Source organism: Centrocercus urophasianus, unplaced genomic scaffold, assembly GCF_019232065.1.
Source record: "Centrocercus urophasianus isolate 14NV4802_14NV808 unplaced genomic scaffold, USGS_Curo_1.0 seq_10, whole genome shotgun sequence".
Taxonomy (NCBI): domain Eukaryota; kingdom Metazoa; phylum Chordata; class Aves; order Galliformes; family Phasianidae; genus Centrocercus; species Centrocercus urophasianus.
In genome coordinates this window covers 42,683,278-42,701,224 of record NW_024884142.1, presented here as the reverse complement: position 1 = coordinate 42,701,224, position 17,947 = coordinate 42,683,278, and the positions used below count along the sequence as shown (strand labels likewise).

The following is a 17,947-nucleotide window of genomic DNA, read 5'->3' as shown; positions in this document are numbered from 1 at the left end:
GCACAGCTAAAGAAGGCCGTGTCGTGCCGGGACCACCGCCCTTCTGCCTGCCCGCCCCGTGGTCGGCGAGCGAAGGGAGAAGGCGGCCACACGGCCGAGCTCTTAACCAGCCAGGACCTGGACGCAGCCACAACCAATGCAACGACCGCACCAGCAGGGTGCGGGCTGGGCCCTGCGAGACTCTCGCGATGTTGCTAGGGGCCCTGCGAGACTCGGCAGCGGGCGCCGCCGGTTGCTACGGGCCGCGACTGGGGGAGACGTGCGGACGCCGCGAAGGGAGGTCATCGGCGCCCCGAGGTGACCGTGCGGGGCTCTGGGCTCCGTGCGCGGCGGGGCGGGGAGGCGGCCGGTTCCGGTCCGGGGAAGGCCCTGCCCTCGTGGCGGGGCCTGGCGGGGCCGCTCGGATCTAGGGGCTGCGCGGGACTGGTGGTGCGGGAGGGTACTGGGGTTTAGTTAGTCTGTTTAGTGCGGGGGGAACCTGGTGAGCTGTGTGCTCTTCTCCCGACGCTTTGAAAAAGAAAAAGCTGTTTGTATACGTGTCATGAGAAATCTGCTTGCTCCTAAACCTGATGAGCAGTTGAGGTGACTGACGATAAGAAATGGGAGAGGTGGGGGTTCTAACACATCCGTGTTCCTGTGGGCTGGAATCGGTGGTTCGTTGCTAAGCGTCCGTGTGCAGTGTCTTGCTCAGACAAGGGCTTCTGTGAGCTTCCCCTTCACGTGGATAAACCCAGGCTGCAGCAGGGCACTTCTTCCATCATCCCACAGACTTTTTGGTTGTGGAGTGATTTCACTGCGACGAATTTGAACTTTCCTAACGTGCACAAACTGGGTTTGGTGTGTTTTAGCTAGGAAGTGATAATCCAGATTTTGCAGGAAAGCAAGTGTGCCTGCTGAATAACCCAAACCACACACTGCTACAAGTGAATGCTAAGATAAGCAAGTTAGTGCTTATGTAAGTCACATTATACGTTTCAAAGGGAGGAAGAGATAAAACTGCAGTATTTCCATAATCTGTCTCCATGAATAATGTGAATGGTGCTTTGCAGGGGTTGCTAACTGGTATTCAAACACTGACACTTCTAAAAATGCCTCCTGGTTCAAAATATCGAGGGAGTTTTGGATGTTTGGTTTTGGTTTTCTTCTCCAGGGGTTTAGGATGGTGTTAGGGTCAAAATACAAGATTTGTGAGAGTGGTTGGCATAGACCTAAAGTTAATTGACTGATTAAATGCCAAGAGACTGTGATTTTTGAGGCAGAGGGACTGCAAACCAGGGAGTTATAAGAATTATCACGAAGAATTAGAATTATTATTATTGTTTTTTAATTTATTTTAATACTTTTTCTGGTAGGATGGTTACATTGATATTGAATTATGTTTGATCAAATTAAAATGTTTATCAGCTGTACTACTTGCCACAGAGAACTTCAAACTCAGCTACCTTGTACCTTTAATAAAGGGTAACTTCACAAATTGGAACTAGATAATTGATTTTATTTTTTTTTTTTCAAGTTTCATGAAGTGATTTATTACACTGTCACTTCTAAGTGTGCATATAGTTTACTCACAGGTGTTTGGAGTGTCTTTTGATTGACATTTTTTTTTTCTAATGTTCTCGAAATCATTCTTCCTCAAATAGATTGGAAGTATATAAAGAAGAACTAGCATTAGGGATTTGAAATGTTCCTTGGCATATGAAGAAGTTTAAGCTGTGCATTATTTTAAGCTTATTAAATAGTGAACTAGAAATTGAGGGGTTTTGTTTGGCTGGCAACTCTCGAAAATTGAACTAGAATGCTGTCTTGTGTACTTAACATATATTTCCCACTTCTGCTGCTCTTTGTTTTTCGCAGTAGCTGTAGTGTTGAAATGGCAGGATTCTGTCAGGTCACTCTGCTGTTGATACCATGGCAAAATAAAACATTTATGACAATTTCACCTGATTGTTGTTACTTGCAAAAGCTTCCAGCACCTTCCACGACAGGCACAGCTCTAGCTCTGAGTGGAGGGATACAAAAATCAGAACTGGGCAGCAACAGTATTGAGTAGAAGGTGAGAGACGTCTAGGGGTTTCTCAGCAAGATAGTCATATGTGAAACTTTTTTTTCTTTTCTTTTGTAGTTATGGGATGGTTTTCATGCAGTTACAAACAAAAGCAAAATGCTCAGAATTTTCTTTATGCATTGAGAACGTTGCACTAAGATAACAGAAAACCCGTTAAAACTGATTTGGTTATATTGATTCCAGTTTGTTGGAAGATAGGCATTATCAAACACTTCCTGTTTGTAGTCAGGTGTTTTTATAGCATGATCTCATGCTTTTGATAACAGGCACAGAAATTGAGGGTTTTTGTTGCATCTTAAGGTAAGAATAAAAAAAAGAAACAATGAAATCACTTTTTTTTTAATTTACTTCTTACAGATGTCTCAGTTTACAGCTGAAGATGAAGCTCTGTTACAGTCCATGCTTAGACAATTGCTGCAAAGTGTGAAGGAAAAAATCACTGGGGCTCCGTCAGTGGAATGTGCAGAAGAGATTCTCTTGCATTTGGAGGAAACTGATGAAAATTTTCACAAGTAAAAATATTTTTGCTATTTTTAACATTCAGGAGGAGGTAAAATATGTTGAACATCGTATTCATGGAAAATGTTTGCAGTTTGTATCAATGCGTGAATGAACATGTATGCATTTTTTATAGAGAGACTCCTGTCAGTAATCAGATCTCAGGAGCTGTTAATTTAGAGAATACAATGAATTCTGACATTTTTTCACTCTTGGCGATACTTTATGTTTGCATTTTGTAAATTTCTCACAAACAGCTCCTCAGTTACTGCTTAATGCACTTGCACTAATATGGTACTAAACAAATACAAACAGAAGTTCAAAGAAGTCCTAGCTGAAGACTATCAGGATGTTTTTGACACTTGCAAGGCAATATAATTTTGTTTATCAGAATAAAGTAAAATTTTACAAAGCTACCTGACTTCTATATTTGTTTGTTTTGTGTGGCTTAGTTTACTGAACCTTTATATATCTTATCAGTAAGTTGTTCCGTAAGCTTACATTTTGCATAAGATGGAAATATGTCACATTTTTTGTTAAGTCAGATGTGAACTTCCTTGGTAGTTCCATGAACTTCCACTTCTAACATGTTTGCTTTTCAACTGTGGAGGATTTTTAGAATGTGTCTATGACAAGTTAAGGGAATATCAAGCTAAAATGATCTTGAAGACGTTTTAATATGGACCAGAGTTTTGTGACTTGATTTCTCTTGAGAAAGCTGACTACCTGGTATTTAACCCCTCAGAAATGGAACTGTCTAGAATTTGCTAAAATTTGTGTAGTTTTAGCTTTGTGTTGTGAGTGGTAGAAGTTGTGCAAAAGCAAATAACTCAAGTAGTGAGATTTTTGCATAAACTCTTGTTCTGTCATTTTCACACTTTCATCCATTTGTATCTTTCCAAGATACTAAATGCATTAGAATAGATTTTTAGTTCATTTCAGATTTGTTTTACAAGTTGTATCAGTTCCTTTAATTTGTTAGAAGTCTGTAAGATTTTGAGCACCAAACCTGAGACAAACCTGAGTGTAAAAAGCTTGTTATAGATACATCAAAATTAAAAATGTGCTTTGTAAGCAGCATGCTTTCATTTAGAGGACATGTACAGTTAAATGAAGAATGTGACATTAATTTGGTCAGTATTTTTTTCTGAAAAGCTACTAGAAGAATTATGAGGGTAAAGGGGTAATTCTGTAACTGGTGAGAGTAAAAGAATAGTGTTCCAATTCTGAACACTGAAACTATATCCATTATTATTTCTGGTATGGTAAAACACTGGGATACAAACAGATCCTTCATTTTCATGAGGCAGGTTTTAATGTAGAAGTAATGTGCAGGAAGTCAAATGGTTCTCTCAAATGCTCTCTTCAGTGAGAACATTACTTTCTGATGCTGGAGTATTTCTGGAGGTGTTGGAGTCTTTACACATTCATGAGCCACAGTCGTATGGTTGGGTTTTCGGAAATGTTCGAGGCTGTATGGAGCTTTGTGACCAGAACCATTAGGAAACTTTCTCCTTGACACTTACACCATCCATCCGGACTGCTGGCTCTCTATTAGCAGCATGTACTTTTCCCTTGTTCAGATCTGCATTCTCATCAGTATTACTTCTGTCTCATAGTGATTGTGTGTCAGCATTTTTACCAGGTTTTGTGTCCTCACTTTAGACTTTTCCACTGTGATGTGGAAAAGAGAGACACAGGGTCCTCAGAAAGCAAATAAAAAAGAAATCTGAATCAATTTGAAGTTTAAATGCTGTAATAGAAATGAAGAACTTCAGTTTGGTAGATTTTTATTGTATAAATAGCTGGTACAGTTCTGATACATATAAAATTTAAATCTTGGAGTTTTCTTTACAGTTGGTTTCTTTTTTTTTTTTTTTTTTTTTTTTTTCATGCTGGAACTTCCATTGTAAGAGTAGCCAGATCAGTGCGACTTACTTCTGCATGTGAAGAAGTATTTTTGAGATGTCTGAAACACTTGTTAGAAAATGTTGTTAAGGTGCAAAATGTAATACTAGGATTTCAAGAAGGCATAAACTCAGTGATTGTTGTGTATGTCAGAGTAAAGCTGTCACTACAAAAGTGTATGCCATGGAAATGTTATTTCAAAAAAAAAAAAAAGAGTTTTATGAAATCTTTCATTAAGTGGAGAATTTGGCAATTTCATTATTGCAGAAGTGAAAAGCTAGCCTAGAAGGAAGGAGAATGTAAATAAATGTGTTTACATCTTTCTTGAAATGAATTTCCATTATTTTCCCTTAGAACAAAAGTAAGATAGGAAGGGAAATAAACAGGAAAAAAAATAGAGCTGTTACACCTGATAGAACTTGAGGTAGGCAATTCAATGATAAAGTACGTATCATAATACAAGATAAAATTTTCTGTGCTTTTTTTTTTTTGTATCTTCAGTATAATGTGATTTTTTAATATATCCAAAAAAGCAAGAGCTGCTAATCTGTAAGAGTTGCTTTTATTTACACTTTATAGCTATGCCTCTGTGCTTACGTGATAAAGTGGTTGGAGAATTGCAGCTTGATAATCTTTAAGGTCCTTTCCAGCCTAAGCCATTCTATGATGTGATTCTATGATTTCTGTTTGAATTTTTCTTATTGTGAATTTATTGTAACTAACACAAAGTAGTTATGGATCTGCATTTGATAAAATCAAAATAAGACAGTGATATATTAATGATGATCAAAGTAATGTGTTTTGGGTTGGTTTTTTTTTTTTTTTTTGCAGTTTTAAGTTTGAGATTTCTTGATACTTTGTTTTTCTCTACAAAACCTTAACAATTTGATACTGTTCCTTCCTAAATTATGTTGAATATTGAAGAAAATCAGTCTTTATTGTATTTTCACAGTTGAGGTTTATTTCTCTGTACCTTACCTTACCTTAAAGTAAGATACCTATGCGAAAAGATGTTATTGCAGCACCAAAAATGTTTGAGAATGATCACAAAGTAATGCTGCATTTCAATTTTGGATGTTTGTTTCAGCTATGAATTTGTGAAATACCTTAGGCAATATATAAATAATACTCTGGGCTCTGTGATTGAAGAGGAATCAGAAAAATGTACTTCTACTCAAAATCAGAGTGAAGTTTCTGGCTATGATACTCTTGTCCAACATGTTACTAAGAAGACACGTGAATCAAAACAGTGAGTATATACATGTAATTTACATTTTTATTACTTCTTGATCTGTCTTTTTTCTTTCAAGGGACAAGGGTTTTGAGCTCATGGGAATGTTTAGGGGAGGTGTTCTTAGAGAGGGAATGGTGAGGTGTTGGAAGAGACTGCCCAGAGAGGCTGTGGATGCTCCGTCTGGATGGGATGGGGCCGTGGGCAGCCTGGTTTAGTATCAGATCTGGAGGTTGGTGGATGGTTGGGATTGGAACTTGATGATCCTTGGGATTCCTTCCAATCCAAGCCATTCTGCGATTCTGTGACCTGTATTCATGACCTTGAATCAAGTTGGCATGTTCTTTTCTGGTTCTGTTCAAGGCTTACAACAGAAAAAGAACTGAAAAAAACAAACAATACTTAGTAATAATACTTAAAACTCATCTGTTGCCTCAGGCGTAGATCTTCCCCTCAAATGGATTCGCGTGCTTCCTGCTTAAGATCCTCTCTGGGTAGGATTATTTTACTGATGGTTTCCTTGAGTGGTTTTAGAAGGGCAAAAGAGAATCTCGTTATAATTTTGAAATACAGTTTCCTGACTCATGAAGGATACTTGCATGTTTTGTTGCTCATTTTGGATTTGGACTTTTATTTTCATTGTTTTTCATCCACTGTATTCTGATTTAAGTAATGTGCCATATTCGCTTTAAGTGACCTAATTAATTATGTGGGCTTTTTGAATTTGTTACCTCTATGCTCTAATATGAAAATCGTCTTTATTTTGAAGGTACAGAGAAATGATGCATGCCTTGAAGAATGTCATGACGGTTGTGGTAGAGTCTTTAGTTAACAAGTTTGAAGAAGATCAGATGTGTAAAAAGGAGCTGGATAGTGAAACCAAGAAGAAATCTCAAAGTTATTATGGCACAGACAACTATTCCGACAGTGACTCTTCATTCAATCAAGTAAATGCGTTTTTCTCTATGTTATGAAATAAGCATGATGTTGCAAAATTTCTGCTAGCAGAGATTGAGAGGCAGCCCTAGAGAATGACTAATGCTTCCTATCTTTGATATAGTTGAAAATAAATGAAATGTCATTCTTATGCTTTGAAGTACTGAGCTTATGCTAGCTGTTTGACGTTTAGGTAGCATATACTGGAGATGAATCCTGTATATACATTCTAAAGTACCAATGCAAATATTGCATAGACTAAGAGAATAGTTAAAGCTGTATTTTATTCAATTTTTTTTGTAATTTTACTTTAAAAGCCAAATAACACATATTTCTGGGCTGCTTCACTGTACTACTTCATGAATTATCATAGGGTGTTTTATGAAGATACAGGAAACTTTTAAGTGAAGCAAAGCAATATTTGTAAGGGAAATTTTTATTTCTGTAAATTTACCTTTGGTCAAATCTCAGAGAATGTTTAACATCTGTACTAATTTAACATTAATTTCAACATTTCAAAGTTCTAATTATTAGAAGTAAATTAGATACAGAAAGACCGATTATCTTAATCTTCTGTTATTCAGCTTAATAAAATACATGAATGTTCATTGTATAATATGTATTACAGAGTTATACATTCATGAGTCAAGAAAAATTGCAGCTGCTTGTGGAAAAGCTTGACCCTATTCAGCCTAAGGAAGTAAGTTTAAGAGAAAAAATAGAAGATTGATACAAATTAATGTTTATGGCACATCGGAAAACAGGCTACTATGTAAGCATTCTTATGTACATAAGTGGAATCTTCTCTTGTTTCTTGTATCTTGGCTTCAGTGCTGTAAGTGCACGGCAATGCAGTATTTCACTCGTGACAATCAGGCTCAAAAACTGTAGTTGCAGCAAGTATCTTAGTTTTTTGATCAGGAGTTTGTGTGTTATAGATGAGCATTTTTAGTTATAAAAAATTGTTATGCAAGGACTTAAGGTGAACTTTGGTTTCCTACATCCACATCTTTTGGTCTTTTTGATAAGTTCCATGTTGTCCTTTGTGTTATCCCTCTCAGGAGAGAGATGCCTGCAGATTTGCCAACAACCCGAGTTGAACGTGTTGTTCAAGTTATGTTTGCCTTTCTGTCAGTGCCAGTGCAAATTTGGGTCTCTGACTTCCAGTCAATTGCTGGTGATTTTGAAACTTAGCAAAACTGGTATAAACATGGTGATTATGTAAGCCACATTTTCTTAGAAACCTAGGTAATGTGTCTGATGCTATTAAATATGGTTGAAATTTCATTTGGTTTCAGTAATATGAAGTGACTAGAGATTAGTTATCTCACCTCGGTGTTATGGTGAGGCCTATCTACCTTTCAGACATTTTCTATCTCATATTTGATTTATTAGCTTCAATTTAATTATATTGTATTATAGTGTGTTATCTTGCATTCCAACAACATATTTAGTAAATTAGCTTGTTTCTCCTCAGATCGTTGCCACTGTTTTTAATTATTTTGGGGTCCCCTGTTTCCCTTTTCTAGAGGCGCGGTTTTTGCAGAATCCCTCCACCCCGCTGGTCATGGAACCGGGCCGAACCAGCCCGTAAACCATTGATAGTAAAATACAGATTGTTTAGTAACTGTATTTCTGGTTTGCTTTATAGGCGTTTTAAAGAACAGCTAGGTGCAGTTGTAGCATTTGGTGGTGTTTTTTGTATATGTTCCCTGGTAGCAAAATACTTGATGACAAACAGAAAGTAAGATAGAAATAAATACAGTCCTTTCATCTAGTATTGAAAATCTAATGTTATAAAATGTTTTTGTTGCTTCATAATACGTATATATATGTTTTTTTTCATCTCACAGACGTAGTGTTTTTCCCTGATCACCACAGGGAAGTATTTTGGGACTCCTTATCTGTCGTACAGCCAAGTCAAGTTCTTCCTTCCTCCAAATTAAATTGTAAATTACTTATTTGAAAAGTTGCTCTGGACAGATTTGTGTTGTGTATCTTTCTGACTTTTCAGGTTCGCCAAGAAGCATTGCAGACGCTGTGCTTGGCCCCTCCATCAGATGTATTGAACTCTGAGTGTTGGCCAAATCTGCGTAAGCACATGACGATGTCTCTGTCAGATCCCGATGAAATATTGAGTGTAAGTTAGTTTCTTGTACAGAGTCATTAGATATATAGCCATATTCAATAGTATTGAAAAAGAACGAGAAGCTACATGTGTATTATGAGTAGTCCAGCAAGGTCCTAAGGCACTTGTTATTTGTGTATGTGTCAGATGTATCTCCATCAGAAGAGGGGTGGCCATCAGGGACAGGGTGATTGTCCCCCTCTACTCTGCTCTTGTGAGGCCCCATGTGGAGTACTCTGTCCAGGTCTGGAGTCCCCTGTATAAGAAAGACAAAGAGCTGTTGGAGAGGGTCCAGAGGAGAGCCACAAAGATGATCCGGGGGCTGGAGCACCTCCCCTATGGAGACAGGCTGAGGGAGATGGGCTTGTTCAGCCTGGAGAAGAGAAGGCTGCAGGGTGACCTCATTGCAGGTTGCCCGGAGAGCTTGTGGATGCCCCATCCCTAGAGGTGCTCAAGGCCAGATTGGATGGGGCCCTGGGCAGCCTGGTCTAGTATTAAATGGGGAGGTTGGTGGCCCTGCATGTGGCAGGGGGGTTGGAGATTCATGATTCTTGAGGTCCCTTCCAACACTGACCATTCTGTGATTCTGTGAGATAAAGTTTTTGAAGCTAAAAAAAGACCTGTATGATTCCAACAGGTCTTGATTTAAAGGATTACAGCGGAACTTCAGTAGATTTTTAGGCACTCACAATACTCATTTTTAGTGAGGGATGAAGAGGTTTGAATATTGTAAAACAAAATATTGGCAAAAATCTTGTGTAAAACGTGTCATGTTAATATTTCCTATTTAAGTCAGGCTTATACTCCATGATGATGAGAAAATAATACGCAGAAATATGGTGCAGGCAATGAAGAGGAAAGAATATGGTAGCTCCTTGAACTACTTTCAGATTATTTATTATGCCAATTAAGCCTCTTTTTCCTTCCTTTTATGAATTTTAAAGTGATTTTTCAAATAAAAGAATGTTGCCTGAGCTGCTGTCATGTATTACTTTTTCAATTTGGAAGATCTACAATTGCTTAGTTTTTATGCTAGTTACAGTCATTGGCATGTTTAATGACATAAAAAGCATTAGTGTTAACAGTAATTATGGTAATATTTGCCAGTCAGCTACTTTGTATTTTAGTGAGGCTTTGCACTGGTTCTGTCAGTTTAGGTAACATTTCTAGGGTTCTGGAGGTTTCTGTGGTAGCAAACTATTTATAAAATATATTTCAGATCTGTAGAGATAAGTGTGTTAAGAATAGTGTCACTACATATTGTTTATTGTGCAGTACTGGTACGCAGTTCTATGACTGTAATATCTTGCTTGCTTTTTCTCTCTTAGGAGAAAATTCTTAGGTTTTATGCAAAAACCTTCTCTTCATCTCCATTTAGTATGACAAGAGAAGTCTATACAAGTTTAGGTATGTGCATTAAATTACATTTTTGAATTCATGAGTCACGTACTTCCCAAAAAACATTTTCCTTCTATGAAATAGTAGAATAAGTCTGTTTTGCCACTCTTGTCATGGGGCTGGGCTGGTTGTTTTTTTGCTTTGTTTTTTTAGCACAGCATTTGGAGTTTTACTTCCTTTCTGGAGAATATTCTCTTCGCATTTCATCAGGTCTGGATGTATCTAATGCAGACGTAACTCGTATACTTAAAAAGGTATGAGTGAATTTTTCATGCCTTTTATCTTTTTTTGTTATTTTTGAAATATCACGGATAATTTTAAACTTTTAATACTGTTAACAGGTTCGTCTGTTAAATGAATACCAAAAGGAAGCTCCATCTTCCTGGATTCGTTATCCAGAAAAGTATGTCGCCTTCCATAATTCATTGTTGCTTTTCAATTTGTAGATTTTTTTTGACATATAATTAGATGCATGTGATGTTAGCAAAATACTTTAAAAGGGTGCACAAATGACTTGTCAGTGGAAAGGGATAGAATCACAGAAGAAAAGTAGAATAGGGTAGGTGCGTAGGAGTGACCATGGATGATATTAAACTGTTTATTAAGCTTTCAGATTGTTTTGCAAAGTAACAAATGTGACGTCTTGTGTTTACAAAATATGTAATTACTTTGAGAAAGTACACCTTAATATTGTTGTTCATTTCTTTTATGGTAACATAAAGAATCCATGTCCTTATAAGATTGACTTAAAGATAACATTGTTGATATTTAATTTTTACCTAAACAGCAAGGATTTACATTAAGGTTTGGTTTAGAAGACTACTGACAGATTTAAGTGATTTTTGCTTTTTTTTTTTTTTTTTTTTTTTTTTTTTTTTTTTTTTTTTTTTTTTTCCTATTTATGTCTTAAGGTACATGGAGGAAATAGTGGAGAGTACCTTGTCACTGTTGTCAGTAAAACATGATCCCAATCATCCTGCCTCTTCAGACTTCTTAAGTCCCATCTACTTTTTGGCTCTGCTGGATATCAAGGCTGTATGGTTTAAAAAGTGGACGGTAAGCAAAAAGAAAGTAAAAGAAAAACCCACCAAATTTGTTGATTTCAGACAAATCTTGAAAACTTTGGTTTTAACTGTTTTTATCACAGACCTACTAGGATGTTGATAACAAGCTATAGTAATAAAACCTGTAATTAAGGAAATCTGAGTTTCTTTAGGCATTTAGATCCTTTGACTTTTGTCACTAGTCCCTCTCTTCCTCAAGAGTAAGTTAAATATTAAGGTACGCAAATTGTCTGCTCCAGTGGGTGTTAGAGTCTTTTGCAGTCCGTCATTTCTAAACTTGTAATTTACAATTTGCTCAATGGTGTAAAACATGTAAAATACTTCAGCCTTGTTACTGATATTATTTTTACTGTATGATCTATTGCACATTCTGTGGAGTTTTTCAATTTTTTTTTTTTTTTTTGGTCATCTTAATCTCCTGCAAACAGAAGCCGGGTTGAATATAATATTAGTTTAAGCATGCTTGAGTTCAGTATGTTGAATATATATTGCACACAGGATCCTTAATGGGAATTAAGAACTTGAAATAATTTTGACTTTCTTGTTTCAAAACTAAAATTCATGTATTTGGAATTGACACCACTTCTTCTGTGTAATTTTAGCATGCACATTACAGCAGAACAGTGATACTTAGGCTTTTGGAAAAGAAATATAAATCTTTGGTAAGTATTTTCCAAGGATATTTCTACATGTTTGTTGGTTTTGCTTTGTTCTTTTTGTGAGAGCTGTTCCATGTTCATAGTCTAGATGAGGCTGGATGTGGCTCTGAACAGCCTGGTCTGGTAGTTGGCGACTGTGCCCATGGCAGGGGGTTTGAAACTAGGTGATCTTTATGGTCCTTTTCAACCCAGTCCAATGTATGATTCAATGAGCAATTTTTTTCCCCCTAATTTTATCTTTGATTAAATGCACCAATTTTTAATACAGAGAAGATATGTGACCTGTTCTGAGTAAGTGGAACTTAGTTTTATAGCAAGTGTTTAAGTAGGATAATTATCTGTTATTTTATTTTTCATCCTTATTTATAATTATTTCTGTCATTGTATAAAAATAGAAAACATTGCATGAAAAAATGCAATAATAACTCTGCTGAATTTGGATGTAAAGTGAGTCAGAAGAAAATTGTACTCTTGAAAGTCAGATATGAACTGCTAAGGGATAAAAGTGTCAGCAAGTTAAATCAAATGGCTTGCAGCTAAAAGATTATGATAGGAAGTCCATAAGCAGGGTAGTTTTATGTGATGTATAAGCATAGGGCAGGGTAGTTTATGTAATGGTGTGAAGGTAAGGGTGGCATGGTATTTTTTCTTTTTGTGCCTATCTGTAAGTTTTTGTCATTGTGAAAAAATCAAAAGATCCAAAATGTAGTGTCTAAACATAGTTCTTTTTTCTTGTGCTACATTGTGTTTCATTTCTAACTCCATGGTGATAAAATTTCAACTTTTATATACAGTGATTGTATTATGTAAATGAATAATATTATGTAATAAAGCTGGAAGCACCCAGTAACCAACCTTAAGGTTTAGTAGATATAATCTTAACAAAGTTTTTCACATATGTATAGTGAAAATCTTCCTAGTAATGATCATTTGGCAATGGGGGATTGTTATTAACTTCTCAAAATGCTTACATGTTCTCTGTCTTCTTGTTTGTAGATTGGTTGATTGGTTTAGCATGCTTATACAGCTGAAGCTTGTGTTAATGTGTTTTGATAGTCATAGTTTTGCATCCTTTCTCTTACCCCTTCCAAAGCCCTGAAACATGAAATAGCTTCATTGATTTGAATTTATACATTCTTTTATTAATGGGCAATACTAGGATACTAAAGTAGATACGTTTCTTGTAAAATGACTCGTATTGCATTATTAGGTGCTCTTTTTTCCTACAGATTAATGCAGCTGTCCAGCAATGTCTTGATTATTTTGAATTTTGCAAGGCGGCAGTTTGTAAAGCTTCCAGAGTCAATGACTTCCCTCAGCAGCATTCTAGTGAGTTTTTTTTGCATCTATTGCATTACAAGCTCATGCATTTGCATTTTCAGTATCTTTGAGCGTGGTTCCTCAAGAGGAAGATATCCTGTTTGTTCTTTTTCTTAATCAAATATTTTATGTCTGGCTTTTGGGAGACCACTAATAGTAGCTTTTAATTATTTATACTCTGTATATAAAGTGATCTACATGTACTATAGACACATTATAAGTAGTAGCCACCTATTTAGAAGTACATTAATATAGTCAAGTACTAATTTTGTTTTCTTTTTGTTGTTGTTGTTGTTGTTGTTGTTGTTGTTGTAGATAATGAGCAGAAGTTTTTTTATACTGGATCAGAATTGCAGTACATCTATTTTGTTCATTCATTATGCCTTTTAGGCAGATTGTTGATCTATAAGCAAGGCCGAAATCTCTTTCCAGTACAGCTGAAAAACAAAAAAGGTGAGAGGAGAGGTGAGGAAAATGGAACCTTATGAGTATATTTATATTTACGTATGTTTCCACTGCAATATTCTACCTGTTAAAGGATGAAGTTCTGTTTTAGCGATTCTGTGCCTGCCAAACTGTGTTAAAAGATGACATAATTTTCAGTTTCAGCACTGTTTTTTAATTTTTGGTGGATATGATTGAATAGAGCATTTTTTACTTAATATATGTATTAGTTTCATGTTGAAAGAGGGTTGGATCAGTATATGATTCAGTCTTTCTAGCTATGAGTAATATCTTTTGTCAAGGCAGTTGATATAACTGATTGTCTGGTGAAGTCCCTGGTGACTGGATAAAGGGAAACATTACTCCCACTTTTAAGAAAGGGAGAAAGGAAGACCTGGGAAACTAGAGGCCGGTAAACCTGACCTCTGTACCTGGGAAGATCATGGAGCAGATCCTTCTAGAAGCTATGTTAAGCACATACGAGATGAAGAGGTGATTCGAGACAGTCAACATGGCTTCACCAAGGGTGGATCGTGCCTGACCAATCTGGTGGCCTTCTATGATGGAGTGATGGCTTCGGTGGATGGGGGAAGGGTGGTGGGATGTCATCTACCTGGACTTCTGTAAGGCCTTTAACATGGTCCCTTGCCACATCCTTCTCTCTAAATTGGAGAGGTGTGGATTTGAAGGGTAGGCTGTTCGGTGAATTAAGAATTGGCTGGCTGGATGCAGCCAAAGGGTCATGATCAATAGTTCTTTGTTAGGATGGAGGCCGGTCGCAAGCCATGCTCCTCAGGGCTTGGTCTTGGGACCAGTGCTCTTCAGTATCTTCATCAACGACATAGATAATCACATCTAGTGCACCCTCAGCATGTTTGCGGATTACACCAAGCTGAGCAGTGCAGTCAACACATTGGAAGGAAGGGAAGCCATCCAGAGGGACCTGGACAGGCTGGAGAAGTGGGCCCATGAAAACCTAATGAAGTTCAACAAGGCCAAGTGCAGGGTGCTGCACTTGGGTTGGGGCAATCCCAGGTATTTATACAAACTGAGGGAAGATCTCCTTGAGAGCAGCCCTGCAGAGAATGACTTGGGGATCAAGCTGGACTTGATAGATAACAAGCTGGAGATGAGCCAGCAGTGTGCACTTGCAGCCTGGAAAGCCAACCGTGTTCCGGGCTGCATTAAAAAAGGGGTGGCCAGCAGGGAGAGAGAGGTGATTGTCCCCCTCTACTCGGCTCTTGTGAGGCCCCATCTGGAGTACTGCGCCCAGGCCTGGGGATCCCAGTACAGGAAGGATGTGAAGCTCCTGGAGCGGGTCCAGAGGAGGGCCACTAAGATGATTATAGGGCTGAAGCAGCTCTCCTATGAGGAAGGGGTTGAAACTAGATGATCTTTGAAGTCCTTTTCAACCCAGGCGATTCTGTGATTGGAAAGAGAAGTGCTTCTAGATTTCACATGCGAAACCAAATCAGGACTTCAAACTTAATATAATTTTACCAATTACTCTGAGTTTGACTTGATTACATAGTGTAACAGAGGGAATGATCTATAGCTATGAAACAGAGGTGTTAGTAAGTACAGGAGAGATAAGATGGAAAAGCCCTTGGAAGTCCAGAGAAATCTACATTTAGTGATACACAATGTAATAACAGTTGTAGCTTTCCATTACATTAGTATCTCTATTAATCCAATGCAGAGTTAATTGCATTTCTGGATAGCAGTACTTATGTCTATTAAAGATTTTTCATAACTCCAATTTGAGGATCAGTCCTTAAGAGACCCAGTATAGAAAGTTGCGAGGAAGAAGCATCCACTCACTGCATCATTTTTTTTCATTTATATATTATTTGTATAATTCCATGTAAGCAATGATCTTTTGAATGATGCTTACTTTTTTCTCTCCCTACAAAAGTAACAGTCTCATCCTCTGCTTCATGAATACCAGCCCTTTCCTCACAAATTTATAAAATTGCAATCATACTTGAGTTTCCAGAGTGCTTTTTTTTTTTTTTTTTTTTTTTTTTTTATAGATTGCGTATCCCTAACTGATCTGTTGGTATTGTTTACTCAACTTATTTATTACTCTCCAAGTTACTCAAAGGAGGCTTTGGCAGCACATACAGGTAAATGTTTTTAATATATGCTAAAATGTATAATAATAGTGAGACCTCTGGTAACATTTAAAGAAATGTTTAAAGAACATGTATAAAAAAATAATTTGGGTCTGTTTGTTGTGCAGATTTTTATCTTCCTTTTCTCTATAAGGTTTTGTCCCTCTCTCTAGCTGTTAAACCATTGCTTAAAGAAAGTGTTATTAATACAGCATTTACATAGGCTACATGCATATGTTTATGTAATTTAATACATACATTCATAATTCTTGTGTTTAACAGACAATTATTCTCCAGCAAGTCTTGTTATGGAGGTTCTGCAAGTGTTCTGTGATCAAACAGGGTGTGCTACTGACTGTTTATATACAGATGTAGTGATGGATGCCCTACTTGATCCTCTTCAAAGTTTACTGAATGGTACAGAGGTTTGTAGTAATCTTCAAAATAAATTTCAAATGTGTAGTATATTATATTTTTAATATTTTTTCAAAAAAATTATGTTGTCATGTGGTAACTCCAGTAGTATTTTCTACTTTAACTGTTACAGTAAGCTTGAAAAGTATATATTGTCATTATCATTTATCACTTAATGTCGTTATCATTTGTCATACAGTTTTCTTCAAATCTTGTGAATAGTAGAAAAAATTGAACTGTTGTGAGACCATTCCCTTAGTAACTTTTTTCTTCCTATGCTTTTTCCTATTTTATGTTATCTTTCTAATTCGCTCTGTCTGCTATTTAAAAGGAAGCTTACTTTTATTAATTTCTAAATTTGGTTGACAACTTGAAATTAAATGTTCCCAGTGATTAGTGTGGGCAAAATACATAATGCCATATGGAAAATTACAGTTTTACGAATTGGTAAAAGGAAGTGATTTAAAACAAAACAAAACTCTGTAAGATCTGTACAAATCTTGTGAAATACTGTCTACCTTTAAGTACTTGAAAGTTTAGTTGAACTTGCCTGGCAAGGAGGTTTAAGTTTCAGCTTATGCTATTGTTTTTGTTTTCATTGCTTTAGGTGACTGTAAATCTCAAGAAAGAGAAAGTGAGGACCTGGATCTAGTGTGCATTAAGAGCCTGAGCTATGGTATTTGAGAGAAACTAATAGCTGAGAAGTTTTTAGTTTCCTGATACTCAGACGTACAAAAGACAGTCTAGATTCCCAATTTTACTACCTCCTCCTCCTCCAGATTCTTAATTTTTTTTAATATCCTGCTGATTATTATTTTGTGAATTTTTAGGAAAGATTCTTCATATTAGTGCCTATCAAAAATATTCCAGTGCTTACAGTGTTTTCAAATATTTTAAAGCATTTCTGTCTATAATGTTTAAAAAACTGCTAACATGATTTTCAACACTGTACTCTTAGATGTTTTGCCAGTGTCTGTACTAAGTAGCATCACTTATACATTTTATTTTATATTTATGGGTACTTTTCAGGATTAACACTTCAAGATGTCGTGATTTTATTGCAGACTGCAAAAATGTAGTGCAGATTTTTTGAAGGACTAAAAATTGTTAAGCCTGAATATACTGTAGGCACTAATTATCAAATTTAAAAAATAGTACTAAGATGATAATGCATGGATTGGCTGAGATGGAGGGCTGGATAATCCTCCAAGCAATCTTCATGGTCACATTGGTTTCTAAAGAACAATGAGAGACAAATGTGTGCAGTAGTAATTTTTTAATTGGTAAGGTAGTAAGTCAGTCTTTAACAGCTCTTCGTTTTCTCTTTTTTAATGTGATGCTCACCTGTCACTCACAGGTAGCTGAATTCTCACCAATTATAAGAAATCATGCAATTTAGTAACAGATTTTTTTAACAAAAAAAACCAAAGTCTTATTCAGGAATACTTAATGCCCGTTAGCTGTAGCATGCTATGTATATACTGTGAATCTGAGAAGTGCCATGTTTCTTCTAATGAAGGTACAATTTATTTTGTGGCCAATCTGACAAGCCAAAAACTAGGAAAGATTGAGGAAGTCAAATAGCCTTTTCTCTTCCACCAGAGTTGTAATTCTTGTTTCCCAGGCAAACCACTGGCACTTTGTAGACACACTCATGAATCCAACGTTGCAATGAAGGATGTGGCTCTCCAGTTCTGGAATGTGTCTGTCTCAGACTGAGGCCAGTGGCCACATACCTGATTTCATTTGAGAATGGAAAGCATTGGAG

General features: G+C 36.7%; 1 protein-coding gene across 6 annotated transcripts in view; it reads left to right on the top strand.

Moving 5' to 3' along the window:
* The first annotated feature begins 228 nt into the window (after positions 1-228).
* The window catches only part of TBC1D32 (TBC1 domain family member 32), an 80,397-nt gene continuing 62,678 nt past the window's right edge, over positions 229-17,947 (top strand). For 4 of the 6 annotated variants that reach the window (XR_006169842.1, XM_042824182.1, XM_042824200.1 and 1 more), the window contains exons 1-15: positions 229-297; positions 2,423-2,577; positions 5,559-5,720; positions 6,472-6,649; positions 7,267-7,338; positions 8,653-8,778; positions 10,095-10,173; positions 10,318-10,418; positions 10,506-10,567; positions 11,076-11,220; positions 11,831-11,890; positions 13,117-13,216; positions 13,523-13,672; positions 15,685-15,777; positions 16,048-16,190. Coding sequence is in view for 5 of the 6 variants with exons in the window: in XM_042824182.1 (XP_042680116.1) it covers positions 2,423-2,577; positions 5,559-5,720; positions 6,472-6,649; positions 7,267-7,338; positions 8,653-8,778; positions 10,095-10,173; positions 10,318-10,418; positions 10,506-10,567; positions 11,076-11,220; positions 11,831-11,890; positions 13,117-13,216; positions 13,523-13,672; positions 15,685-15,777; positions 16,048-16,190 (1,626 nt within the window). In the remaining variant the exon portion in view is untranslated. Of the gene's footprint in view, positions 298-2,422; positions 2,578-5,558; positions 5,721-6,471; positions 6,650-7,266; positions 7,411-8,652; positions 8,779-10,094; positions 10,174-10,317; positions 10,419-10,505; positions 10,568-11,075; positions 11,221-11,830; positions 11,891-13,116; positions 13,217-13,522; positions 13,673-15,684; positions 15,778-16,047; positions 16,191-17,947 lie in introns of those variants that run through there. The other 2 variants (XM_042824191.1, XM_042824222.1) reach the window with 2 other exon arrangements.